The 12086-nt window shown below is 53.3% G+C and overlaps 1 protein-coding gene across 7 annotated transcripts in view; it reads left to right on the top strand.

The window, feature by feature from the left end:
- LOC117082987 (store-operated calcium entry regulator STIMATE) overlaps positions 1-12086 on the top strand; it is a 68344-nt gene that overhangs the window by 55882 nt on the left and 376 nt on the right. For 3 of the 7 annotated variants that reach the window (XM_033210099.1, XM_033210096.1, XM_033210098.1), the window contains 6 exons: positions 379-491; positions 1206-1388; positions 1521-1598; positions 2321-2470; positions 4991-5101; positions 11826-11958. In XM_033210099.1, coding sequence (XP_033065990.1) covers positions 379-491; positions 1206-1388; positions 1521-1598; positions 2321-2470; positions 4991-5101; positions 11826-11958 — 768 coding nt within the window. Of the gene's footprint in view, positions 1-378; positions 492-1205; positions 1389-1520; positions 1599-2320; positions 2471-4990; positions 5102-9827; positions 10646-10668; positions 10842-11825; positions 11959-12086 lie in introns of those variants that run through there. The other 4 variants (XM_033210097.1, XM_033210101.1, XM_033210100.1 and 1 more) reach the window with 4 other exon arrangements.

Genomic DNA, 12086 nt, shown 5'->3' with positions numbered 1-12086 from the left:
TAGCCCTGCCGTCACTGGAAAAATCAACAATGGATAAGAATAGCAGTCTTGCTTCATACAGCTTCTGCTGCCAGCAGGCAGAAAGAACAGCTTTTCTGAGCTCCAGCAATGAGCATTTCCTAACTTTAGCGCTTTTTAATCCTATCTTAGGATCTCTTAAAAGAAAGTCCATTTTAGTATCTTCAAATAAGGAATTCTCTGATTTTATTTAAAATGTTGCATTTGTCTGTTAAGGATGAGGTAATCTTTTGGACTTTGGGGGACTCATTAAGTACCTTTACAGCCAGGGTTCTGGGGTGTGTGGGGGAGTGGGGTGGGGACATCATCTCACTCGGATGCCTGGCCCCCGTGTGACTAAGCACCTGCCTGTCCCTGCAGGAGACCCTCTGCAGTGTGGAGCCTGGGTCGGGCAGTGCGCTCTTTACATCGTGATCATGATTTTTGAAAAATCTGTCGTCTTCATCGTCCTCCTCATACTTCAGTGGAAAAAGGTTTGCTTCGTCCCTGCGTTAGCAGCTCCTTGCCACACTGAGCAAGCAGCACTTCCTCTCCATCACCCACACACACCAACTCTAGGAAAACCAAACTTCTGTTTTAACTCTGTGAATGCGTCCTGGATTTGGTCTGATGTGGCAACTACTACAACGAGCTTGTCCATTCTTAGCGTCCATCCACTTTAAATGTCTGTTCTAGATGAAGCCTTGGGATGTATAAAACTAATGAAATACAGTCCCTGCCCTTGGCTTGCTACCATCTGATGGTGGTTTTTAGGCCTTGCAGCGATATGTTTCTACATCGGCAAATATCCTGTCACGCATCTCTCTTGACTGGTAGTTTAACTGAGCCATTTGGTGCCACAGGTAGCTTCCACAGTCTGTGACGTTCAGCGTGCTGATGCCCTGGCCAGCCTATGGGCTCTCCAACCCTGGCCTCTGCCCTCTGACCCCAGTTCTGTGTAGATAAACCCCTACTCCTCATCCCCAAATGCCCACGGTAGACCAGCCAGAAGCCTTTGAGAACAAGCGGCTCAGCTTGGCCTCCTTTGGGTTTTATTTGTGGCTGGATTTTATTTAAGAAAATAAGCCAAGGCTTTTCAGAGCTGTTGTCTTTTCGGGATGGTTGAGGTGTGGGATTTCTGTTAGAACGTGGTCTGGGGCCTCAATACTGGTGTCTATAATGAGCATCCACTGAGTTCACTCCTCCAGCCCCCTGAAGCCTGCACTCCACTCTCCTGGTGGGCACTGCTTGCTTTGCCCTGGCTTGGTGGCTGTAAGCCCACTGCACTTTGCAAGTCCACACTGAGGGGAATGCTGCCAAAACACCAGCTGCTGCTTGTTGTCTCCAAGGGTTCCTTGTGGACAGTCTCATATGGGAACCCTGGGCATGAGGTGATGCTCCCATTGGGCTTTGGGGGAAGGTCTAAGCTAAGGCTCCCTCAGGGCCTGTGGGTACCACCCACCCACCCCAGGCACACTCTCAGTGGCCTCTCCCTACTTCACTGAGTCTGCTTCTCTTTACAGGTGGCCCTGTTGAATCCCATTGAAAACCCAGACTTGAAGCTGGCCATCGTCATGTTGATCGTCCCCTTCTTTGTCAACGTCAGTGCCATGTTGCGTTTTTACCTCGGTTTGCTCCCTGTCCAAAGTTCTAAGTCTGACAGAAAGCTCATTTTGTAGCCCTCAGGTCTTTTTGCGTGACCATTTGCCACCTCTCCCACCCCCAGACCTAGAAATGGCAGGATTACCCCCTCAAAAGGCAGGGCCCCATCCAGGATGGAGGGGCCTGGGAGCTTTGTCTTGCCCTCCCTGCCAAGGGGCCAAGAAGCCCCACTCATGTGTAGCGCCAGCCTCTAGTTCAGGATCGTTTCAAACGTACCCATCATTCATTCCTGACCACGGATCTTGAGAAACTCCCGAGCACAATGGCTAGAAGTTAGGAAACAGAAGTGGTGAGGGAAGCTGGGACAAACAGACGATGGCAGGGTGTACCGGCCACCACACAGAGTCTGTGGGGAGGGGCCCGGAATGTGTGTCCAGAGACCTTGCTTCCAGGCCCCAAACAGGCTGTTCCCCCAATTACCACAACAAAGACCTCTCCGGCACGTTCCTTGCATACTCTGATCAGAAAACTGAACCCAAGGACATGGAGACTGGGAATGTCTTTCTAAGCTTTGGGAGATAGCAGGGTGATTGGATTGGGTTTTTCTTTCTATAGCTCTGGATCTTATAACCTCGAATGGGAGTGGGCGGATAGGGGGCTGCTCGGCTTTGCTTTGAAAAATGGTTTATCCCAAAGTAACCTGCATTTTTCCTTCCCACAGGCTTTGATGTTTTGGGTAGTGGACAACTTCCTCATGAGAAAGGGGAAGACAAAAGCTAAGCTAGAAGAAAGGGGAGCCAACCAGGACTCAAGGAATGGGAGCAAGGTCCGCTACCGGAGGGCTGCATCCCACGAGGAGTCTGAGTCTGAGGTAGGGCCTCCCCGACTCTCCAAGGGCGCACGCCGTCACATCGCTGGCCCAAGGGGGTCTCTGGTGTCATGTTTGTGTTTGGTCTTCCCTTGAGTGCTAAGTCACAGTGCGAGCCAAAGGGCGGGAGAAGAGGCTGAGCCAGAGATGAGGGAGGGACAGACAGCTCTGTCCAGCCAGAACCCATTCCCACTGTCCCTTGGGCCTGCCTAGGGCAGGAGGGCATAGCAGATGGGGGTGGCTTGCCTGCGACAGTTCCTCTGTTGGTAGAGATGACAGGAGAGGGAGGTGCTGCCTTGTTTGGTGAGCTGGCGAGGACCATCATGGGCCTGGCGGTTGACCTTCAAGCATTAGGGTATTTGAATCTCTGCCCACCACTAAAGAGCAAGGGAAGTGTTGGCTAAGGCAGCTGGAAACTTCTAAAATATAGGGGTAACCAGACCTTGCAGGAGGAACCTCATCCCCCCCTTATTTTCTGGTCTTCTGTGGACCTCAGGGAAGAACGGTGGCCATGAATAGCAGCCTTGAGGCCAGGGTATGTGTTCTGGTGGCCCTGCAGCACTCACCCCACATCTGCGTGCAGGGCCAACTCATGGGAGGCCTGGGAAGCTCCCAAGGCGGAGAGCACTGTGTGCAGGTGGGAGCTGCAGAAAAGCTGAGACAAACATCTTCCCTGGAGAGGCCGTCAGATGCGTGGGTGAGGTGCAGGTGGACGCATAAGTAGCTTGTCATGACACCGTAATATGTTCTGAGATTGAGGCATAGGCAGAACCCAGCGAGGGCCCTGGGACAGCCTGGAGGGAGTTTCAGAAGACAAATAGATGAGTAGGACAGAGGGGAAGCCGTGTCTTCTCTAGGTGCTTGTCCCTAGAATCTGGCCAGCGCCTGTCGTGAGAGCTTGGTGAACATTAGGTGAGTGGCAAACAGTGTTACGGGCAGAAGCAGCAGCTCATGAGCATTCATAGTCACATAGTTTGGTGTCTGGGCCATAGTGTGAAATGCACTGTGGTTTGTATTCTGGAGCATAGGACAGAAGGACAAGAAGTGAGGCACAGGCCGAGCTAGATGGGCAATGCCCTGTGATCCAGGCTGAGGCACTGGGATGTGCTCGTACAGGCAGTGAGGAGCAGTGGGAGTGTGGTGGTCAGGACCAAGACTAGAGGCAGGAAGCCCTGCAAGGGAACGGTGCAGGGAAAAGGAGGTGAGACCGCTTGCCCTGCCCTAGAATAGGAGTTCATGTTTCCCTGCACAGGTGGACTTGGGACCTCCTTATCCCAACCTAGGCAGTTCCAACCTTTCCCTGGTATTCAGAGGTCTAAGGAGCCAGGCAGGCGGGCAGGGAATGAGTGCATTTGCCCCAGCTGCATGGCTGAGTCATTCCAGGGGCTTAGAACAGCAAAGTGCCGCTATTTGTCTTCAGCAGTTGCAGAGTTGGCTCAGCAGCCACGCGGGACTCCCCTTGCCCACAGATGCTTTCCCTTCCTTTTGAAAGAGGCTTTTCAGTCTGCCTCTGCAGTATTTAAGGCAGCTTCAACAACTGCATGTGTCATGGTTGAGCTTTTTTTAGCCAGGGTGACCTTAGGCTGCAGGTCCATGCTGAGTTTGTCCTGGTGGAGGTCGGTTCCCCTGGAGGTGGACCGAGAAGTGGGGAGCATTAGCAGAGGAAGGGGGTCTGTTGACTCAGTGCTGGCTTCAGTAGCCCCTGAGTGTCCTTGGAGTGAACATGGCCTGTGGAGGCTAGTGTGTCTCACTGAGTACAGGGAGCGTCCCCTCACTCTCTTGTAAAGAAACGTAAGACTTGGCCAGGCATGGTGGCTCATGCCTGCAGTCCCAGCACTTTGGGAGGCCGAAGCAGGTGGATTACTTGAGTTTGAGACCAGCCTGGCCAACGTGGTGAAACCTCGTGTCTACTAAAAGTAGCAAAAAAAAAAAAAAAAAAAAAATTGGGGCCGGGCGCGGTGGCTCAAGCCTGTAATCCCAGCACTTTGGGAGGCCGAGACGGGCGGATCACGAGGTCAGGAGATCGAGACCATCCTGGCTAACACAGTGAAACCAGTCTCTACTAAAAAATACAAAAAACTAGCTGGGTGTGGTGGCGGGTGCCTGTGGTCCCAGCTACTCGGGAGGCTGAGGCAGGAGAATGACGTAAACCCAGGAGGTAGAGCTTGCAGTGAGCTGAGATCCGGCCACTACACTCCAGCCTGGGCGACAGAGTGAGACTCCGTCTCAAAAAAAAAAAAAAAAAAAAATTAACCAGGCATGGTGGCACGCACCTGTAATCCAGCTACTCAGTAGGCTGAGAGGCAGGAGAATCTGTTGAACCCAGGAGGCAGAGGTTGCAATGAGCCGAGATTGTGCCATGGCACTCCAGCCTGGGTGACAGAGTGAGACGCTGTCCAAAAAAAAAAAAAAAAAAAAAACACACAAAAGAAACATGAGACTTGAAGGGCCCAGGGTCCAGGGAGGGCAAATGAAGAAGGCCCTGCTGGGGGTGACTCGGGCCCTGCCTCTCCACTGCCTTAGATCCTGATCTCGGCGGATGACGAGATGGAGGAGTCTGACGTGGAGGAGGACCTCCGCAGACTGACCCCCCTCAAGCCTGTGAAGAAAAAGAAGCACCGCTTTGGCCTGCCCGTATGACACATTCCCATGCTGGGGGTGACAGGAGGGCCCCGCCAGCCGCTGGTGTGCAGAGGTCATCCCGCAGCATCGTTCCTTCCCCACTCTCTGCCCTTCCTTTCTACCTCTGCTCCTCTTGCTGTCTCTGCCCGCTCTCGCCTGCCCCCAGACTACTGTGACTTAAAAAGAGGGAAGAGGAGCCAGCGCCCGAGGGGGCCACGGGCGGCTGGAGGTCCCCATTCAGTTGCACTACAAACACTGACCAAATATGCAAGGAAGGAGTTGTGTTTGTTTGTTGTCGTCCCAGACAGTGTTGTGAGGGACCTGAGGCCCTGCCCCATGTCCGACCAGGTGGCAAGGTGGAAGGAAGCACAGGCACACAGACGGTGGGTGAGTTCCCTCACCACGGCTGTGGGCAGTGCGAACACATAATGCCTTTGGGCTAAAAGTGACTCGTTGACCAAGTTGGAAACGGAATGCTTTCTTACTCGAAATGGCTTTTGTAACTATTGATTTCTGAAGCTGGTTTTATGAGCTGTGACAGTGTTACCGGGTTGGGGGTATGTGTTTATTTCCTACAAAATACTTATGGGACTAATGGGCAAAACAGATTTTTAAGTCTTCCATATGCTGTTTGACTTTTATATTTTTAAGTTATATTTTCATACTATTGTATTTAAAAACTCTTTTTAATCCCCAAAGAAATGGGTTTATTTGCCTTTCATGGGGTGTGGGCTGGCAGGAGGAAAAAGTCGGGAGTTTTTTATTTGGAATATTGTTAGATGATGCCCTATGATAAGATGAGACAAATGATTGGGGAGGGAAGGAGGATGGCTCTTCTCTAGAATCAGCAAACCCAGTGGTTCTGTGAAGATCAGACCTAAGCTTGGAGCAGCTGGTCTGGATGCAGATCCAGGAGCTGCAGAGTGTGTGGAACAGGAAGAGCTCTGTCCATGGCCCGCGAGCTCTAGCGTTCCTGCTGCAGATCAGAGGTCTTAGTTAAATTTGACCAAGAAAGGAGCTTAGCTAAGAGGTCTTCGTGTCCAGAGGGCCCAAGACTACCAGACTCCAGTGCGGTCTGCCTGTCTGCAGAGCCTCCAATCACGATTTAAAGTGGTCTTGGCCTCTCAGCCCCCACTGCTGCAGCCTTCAGAGCCAGCCTCTGGATGCAGCGCCAGGAACCTCCTCTCCTGCTGCCCTAGTACCTGTCATCCTAGTGTCGTCTGTTTGTTTTGCACAGCATTCTGGAGAACATCTGCCTCACAAAGTGATCCTGTTTTTCTCGCCCTCCAAAGCTGAGGTGGTTAAGGCAGGCAGGGGTGAGAGAGCTCACTCTAAACCACAGGCAGGGCAAGGTGCTTCTAGGCCGTGTCCCCTCCCTGGGGAGTGGCCCCTACTCCTCAGCATGGCCACAGGCCCCTGTGGCTTTGGGAGTTTCCTGAGTGACTGTGGAATGGGCTGACCCCGGCAGTTTCCCTGCTGTGGAAGCAGCAAGGTAGGGGCACTGCTCAATGGTTTGTCAAGCTTAGAGGCGGCCACGGATGGTTACGAACAGGAAGCCACACTGCTAAGGTGTGAGCTAGAAGGGAGACAGCCTGGACTTTAAGTGAGACAAGTGCAGAAGAGGCCACTCCACCTAGAACCTTCTTTTTAGACCTGCGTGAACATGTGTTTCACTTAAGCACATTGGGTCTGAACTGTGGCTCAGGAACCCAGCTCTTAAACCTGGTACCCTGGGACTGCCCTCTGCCTCTCAGAGTCCTGCCTGTTCTGGACTTGAAGGTGAGCATCAGAGAGGCCTTCTCAGGCCATCTTCCGCCAGGAGTGCAGAGCCAGGATGCCGAGAGGAGCAGGACTGTAACAGTAGGAGGCAATTTTGCTGGTGTCGCTCCTGCTCAGATTGACTCTGTGCTCCCTCCCATCCACAGCTATGGTAGCCAGTATTTCCCCCAGCAGCTCTCTAGTGGGAAAGAGTGGCTGGAACCAGGCCATTCTCAGTCGCATTGGGAAGACCAAGGCTCATGTTCCTGACAGGACGGTCAGGAACTCATGTTCCTAAGAGGCGCTCATGGCATCACTGACTCAGTTCTGATTCCTCCCCTCCTGTTTCATTTTGGTTTGAACAACCTGGGCCTGCAGCTGTTTCTTCCACCTTCCTGGAGCTCACAATCAGAGCTTCATGTTCAGTCTCGAGCTCCTAATGTTTCTAAACAGGGCAGGGGATAGAAGAGCCATAATCTGTGAAAGCTGTGAAACAAACCCTGGTTATGTAAACCTCAGATGGTCTCATCTGAAGGCTCGGCCCAGTTCCCAGGGAGCAGTGCGTTTGGGGAACAAAGAGGTAGCTGAGGAGTGATGGTTTTTCCCTGTATCCTGATTTTCAGAAAGGGCTTTAGTCTCTGGGCTGCAGCTAGTAGCTGGCTGACCAGGGGACGGGGGTCTAATAGGGTGTCTTACCATAGGGCACCTCTTGTGTTTGGCCTTCCCTTTCTCGTGTATATGTGTGTGTGCACGCATGTGCGCACACACACGTACACACACACAAATCTGTATGCCCAGGAGTGCCTCCTGCAGTCACTGGGGGCTCTTCCGTGGTGCACCATCCCATGAGAGCAGATCAGAGGGCTGTGGTCAGGACTGCCTCCCGAGCTGCCCTCCCTCCCTGGGATGAGTTTCCTCACCACCTGCTCCAAGGTGCCTTACGAGGTGCAGCTCTTCACCTGGCCACATGGCATCCATCACCGTGTTGAGAAATGATGGGACGTTGACTGGATATTGTGTGCTATCAATCCGATTTGTCCAAATCTGGACCTCAGCCAAGCCACCTGTGATGGAACCTTGCAAGTCAAGGTCATGAACAAATTTCTTGTAACTATTGGAAATAAACTAATGAGGTAGAACTGTCATATCCAAATGGAAGAGGTGGTTGATACTGTTATTTCCTTTTGCTGTCAGAGGGTTGTTGACAATGGCAACCCCGGGGGCAAGGGGGGATGTTGGTGAGATCCCAGGTGGTGATGGCTTCTTGGTCCACTCAGCTTGCACACATGCAAGAGGAGGGTCTGTGGCCCCTCGGCCATGCTGGTGGCCTCCTTCCTCAAGTTTTAACTTGTGTCTTCCCTAGCAACAGGGAGTCATGGGTTAATGTCACCTGTCATGCCTCTTTCTTCAGGGAAAATGTTAAAAGGCTCAAATCCAAGCTGTGACTTCCCTTAGGCAGTGTAAGCATGTAGGCTGCAGCCCCAAGTTTATGTTCAAAGGCTGCCTCAGAACCCTGGAGGGAACAGCGCCCAGCTGGCAGCCCACTCTGCCCTTGCAGTTCACTGGCCTTTTCACAGCCAGGCTAAGATAGGCAGTACAAGGAGCTTCCCACCGGCCAGAGCAGCTGCCTCGTAGAGTGTGGGGCTGGCTTTTAGAAGTTTCACACGTTTGCAGCTAAGAGTGCAGAGCTCTCTGTTTCACTTTGTGAAACACTGGCAGCTCTGAGGGGCCTGGCTTTTGGTAAGGGACTTACAGTCTGACTTGCCACGAGCACCTTGAGCTCCTGGGTTGGTTGGTGGTTGGTTGGTTGGTTGGGTTGTTTTAAATTTGATTTTTCTTTTCCTGAAGTTTGTTAGAAGTCAGACCTATGCGAGCAAAACCATGGCTCACTTCAGCAGCCATCCAGTGGGGGTGCTTAATCGGTGGTGGTAGGATTCACAGAAACGTTTTTTTGAAATGAAAGAGAAGATGATGTACTTACATTGTAAAATGGTTTACAATAAAGTTTGGCATCTTATTACAGTTTTTTAAAAAAAGAAGCCATCACATTTGTGGTTGTTGGTTGTGTGTTCTCTGGAGGTGAAACAGCTTGGCAGGGTCAAAAAAGATTCCCCTGTGTATTAGAAAGTTCTCCCCAGAGACCAGAGTGAGAAGGAACCTTACGGAGCCTCGTGGCAGGAGTGGGAGCCCGCATCTGCCCAGGGAAAACCCAAACATGCTCTTGCCATGTCCATCTCCACTTCCTCGCTAGTGAGAATTAAAGCAAGTCTGTCTTTGAGGAGGATGTCGTGTTGGGGAGGTAGAGTATAAGCAGTGAGCAGCCCACATCCTCGTCCCTGAGGCTGCGGGGTTGGAAAGCAGGTCCCTGGGCAGAGCCTCAGCGTCAGGTGCCATCTGCAGAGGCACCCCTGGAGCTAGTGGAAGGCCCCCACAAGGCCTGGCCTGCCCTCGGCGGCCTCTTGGCCCATGTGCCAAATCCTGGGCATTCCTCATGTCAGCACTTGTCTCAGATCAAGCCTGGCAGTCCTCTCATTGGCCTCCTGGAGCCAGGATGGCAGGAGGGGTATTGGGGTGGGGTTCAAAGTATGACAGCAATGGAGTGGCATTTGGGATAACCAAATGTCAGTGCCTGGTTGGGTTCCATCTGCCTGGAGCCTTCAAGGATAAAAATAATCTCCATAAACTGAAAAGGACTTAGATATGTCTGTCACTGGGAGGGCCCCAACCTCCTATGCACAGCTATTCCTCACACCCACCCCAGGCTTAGGGTCCTGTCCTGTGCCCTGGGGGATCTTCCCCTTGCAAGGAGGAGTGTGTTAGGAGCTTTTAGCAGAGGAGAGCTAAGTGACCTTCCAGGGGAGCGCTTGGACCTGTTGTCTCCACAGCTCAATACCTGGAGTGGGCTTCACTCTCCCCCAACTGAAACTGTCCTGCAGGCCAGCCCCCCTGTGGTGGCCGCACCTAGTCGGAGACCTGAGCCTGAGCCTGCCTCCCACTTCTCTCAGTGCTGTCACCATCGAGCATGGTTTCCTGCCTGGTCCTTTCCAGACCCCTTACTCCCCCCTCGCTGAACTTGCAGTTGGAATGGGACAGAGGACAAGTACATCAGCAAAACCATGAGCAACTCTCCAGGCCCCATGACCTCAGGCTCTCCACCTGTGGACCTGTGGCAGCCTCTCTCTCTGGGTTTGCTGTCAGGGCCCAGTGAGCTTGCCGTGAGCAAATGGAGCAGACACGGGAAGCTCCTGCTCTACCACCATGCAGGGATGGAAAATCTCCACTGGAATCCAGGGGAAGGGATGGAAGAGGAAGAAAAACAAGCTTGGAGCAATCCAACCCGGCTAGGGCCCTCCATTCCCTCAGGGACACCCCACACCCACCCCACACACTGGGATGAACCCTGGCAGAGGAACAGTTCATATGGTCACACATTCCAGGACCCACATCCGTAAACACATAGCGAGTCCACCAGTGCCAGCACCTCCCCCGGGGGAATCAAGCAGCTGTCCCAGAAGGCACAGGGTCTGCAGCCATCTGCTTTCATCAGGGCTGCAACCCCCAGGCAGCAGTACTCGGAGCCCCTCTCATCTCTGAGAATAAACTCTGAAGCTAGCGACCCTGCGGACCTGAATCATCAGGGAGCCTGCCGGAGGAGGGGCAGTGACTCTCCGGGACAAGCAAGCAGGCTATATAAGTTCCAGAAGGCTGGGCTCCGCTCACATCTTTTCCAGCAGCTGCTGCCTGCCAGAGAGGCACCTTCAAAGACCCAGCGCTTACACAATACCCACCATGTCCCAGGTAGGAGGGCCCAGCATGGGCTGCGTTGATGCCAGAGGGAGTGGAGGTGGAGTCCTGGACACTTTTGGCTCTGGCAGCTGTGTCTTGAACTGAGCCCCAAGCATGAACTGGAGGCTCTGTGGCCCTTGGGAGATGGGGGCTCAGGGAGGACCCCCTGAAGAACCCCTCTTCTGTGTGGCTTTGGTGGTATTCCATGGTTTGTTAGGAGGAGTGGAGAGAAATGTTAGGGGTGGGGGCTTAGATCTCTGCATGTGCCTGTGGGGAGCGGGGGGCGCGTTTGTGCGCGTGCATGTGTGTGCTGCTGCTGTAACTCAATGTATAGAGCTTTGTGCATTTGTAGCTATGGCCCCTGCAGCCATGCACGCTGTGTGTAGCTACTCACATAGGTCTGTCTGTCTCTGTGTATGGTGTATGCATGAAGCTGTATGTGTGTGCACATGAGGCTGGAGGGGCACAGCTGGGTGCATATCTGTGCAGGGGTATAGTGTGTTGCTCTGAGGAGCCTGTCGTCCCAGGCTGACAGAGGAAATCCCTGCACCCGCACCCAAGCACAGGCAGGTCTCAGACTCACAGGTGCCTGGGGTTGAGGGGTAGGGTAAACACTGAGCCTGGGTGTCCCCCACCCTGGAGGGACGGACCAGCCTGCCAAGGGAGAGGATTGTCCTTGCTGGCTGCTCCATGGGTGGGTGGCCACTTTGGACTGTAACTCTGTGGGCATCTGGTCCTTCTACCCCATTTCCATCCCCAAAGGCACAAAGTAAATACTGGCGCTTTTGGGCAATCCTTGAGGGACCCCTTGGCACCCAGTGAGCAGGTTTTGGAACTAACCAAATGCCCTAGTATTGCCCAACCTCAGAGATAGTCCCCCTCACCGTTCCCCACTGTGCCCAGCCCTGAGCTTGGCCAGGCAGACAGACACACCAGTGTGAGGCTGCAGCAGCCACTGCTCCCAGGAGCTCCCAGGCTATAGGAGAAGGGCACATGGGCAAGTCAGACCAAGACAGCTGGGAGACCTGCAGCAGGTGGAGCATAGTTGGGAAGGCTTTCTGTGGAAGAGGAATAGAGCCTTGAATAGGCTTGGGCTTAGTGAGCAGAGAAGAGGGGTTTGGGCCAAGGTACAGAGGTAGGTGTCCCCGCCTCGAGACTTCAGGTAGTAAGATGAGGCTCTTGAATCTCCAAGGCTGGTGCTCAGGAAGCCCCTATCAAGAAGAAGCGTCCCCCTGTGAAGGAGGAGGACCTGAAGGGGGCCCGAGGAAACCTGAGCAAGAACCAAGAAATCAAGTCCAAGACATACCAGGTCATGCGGGAGTGTGGTGAGTGTCCTCATGCCATCTGGGGCTGGGGATGGGGGTGCAGGTGTGTGTCTGGTGAGGGGAGGTGGTCAAGGATCATTTTCTGAGAATCCAATATTCCTGAACTCAGGAAAGGGTGCACCCATCAT

Source organism: Trachypithecus francoisi, unplaced genomic scaffold, assembly GCF_009764315.1.
Source record: "Trachypithecus francoisi isolate TF-2019V2 unplaced genomic scaffold, Tfra_2.0 Lachesis_group0, whole genome shotgun sequence".
Taxonomy (NCBI): domain Eukaryota; kingdom Metazoa; phylum Chordata; class Mammalia; order Primates; family Cercopithecidae; genus Trachypithecus; species Trachypithecus francoisi.
The sequence above is the reverse complement of the archived record's forward strand: the minus strand, read 5'-3'. Positions and strand labels throughout refer to the sequence as shown.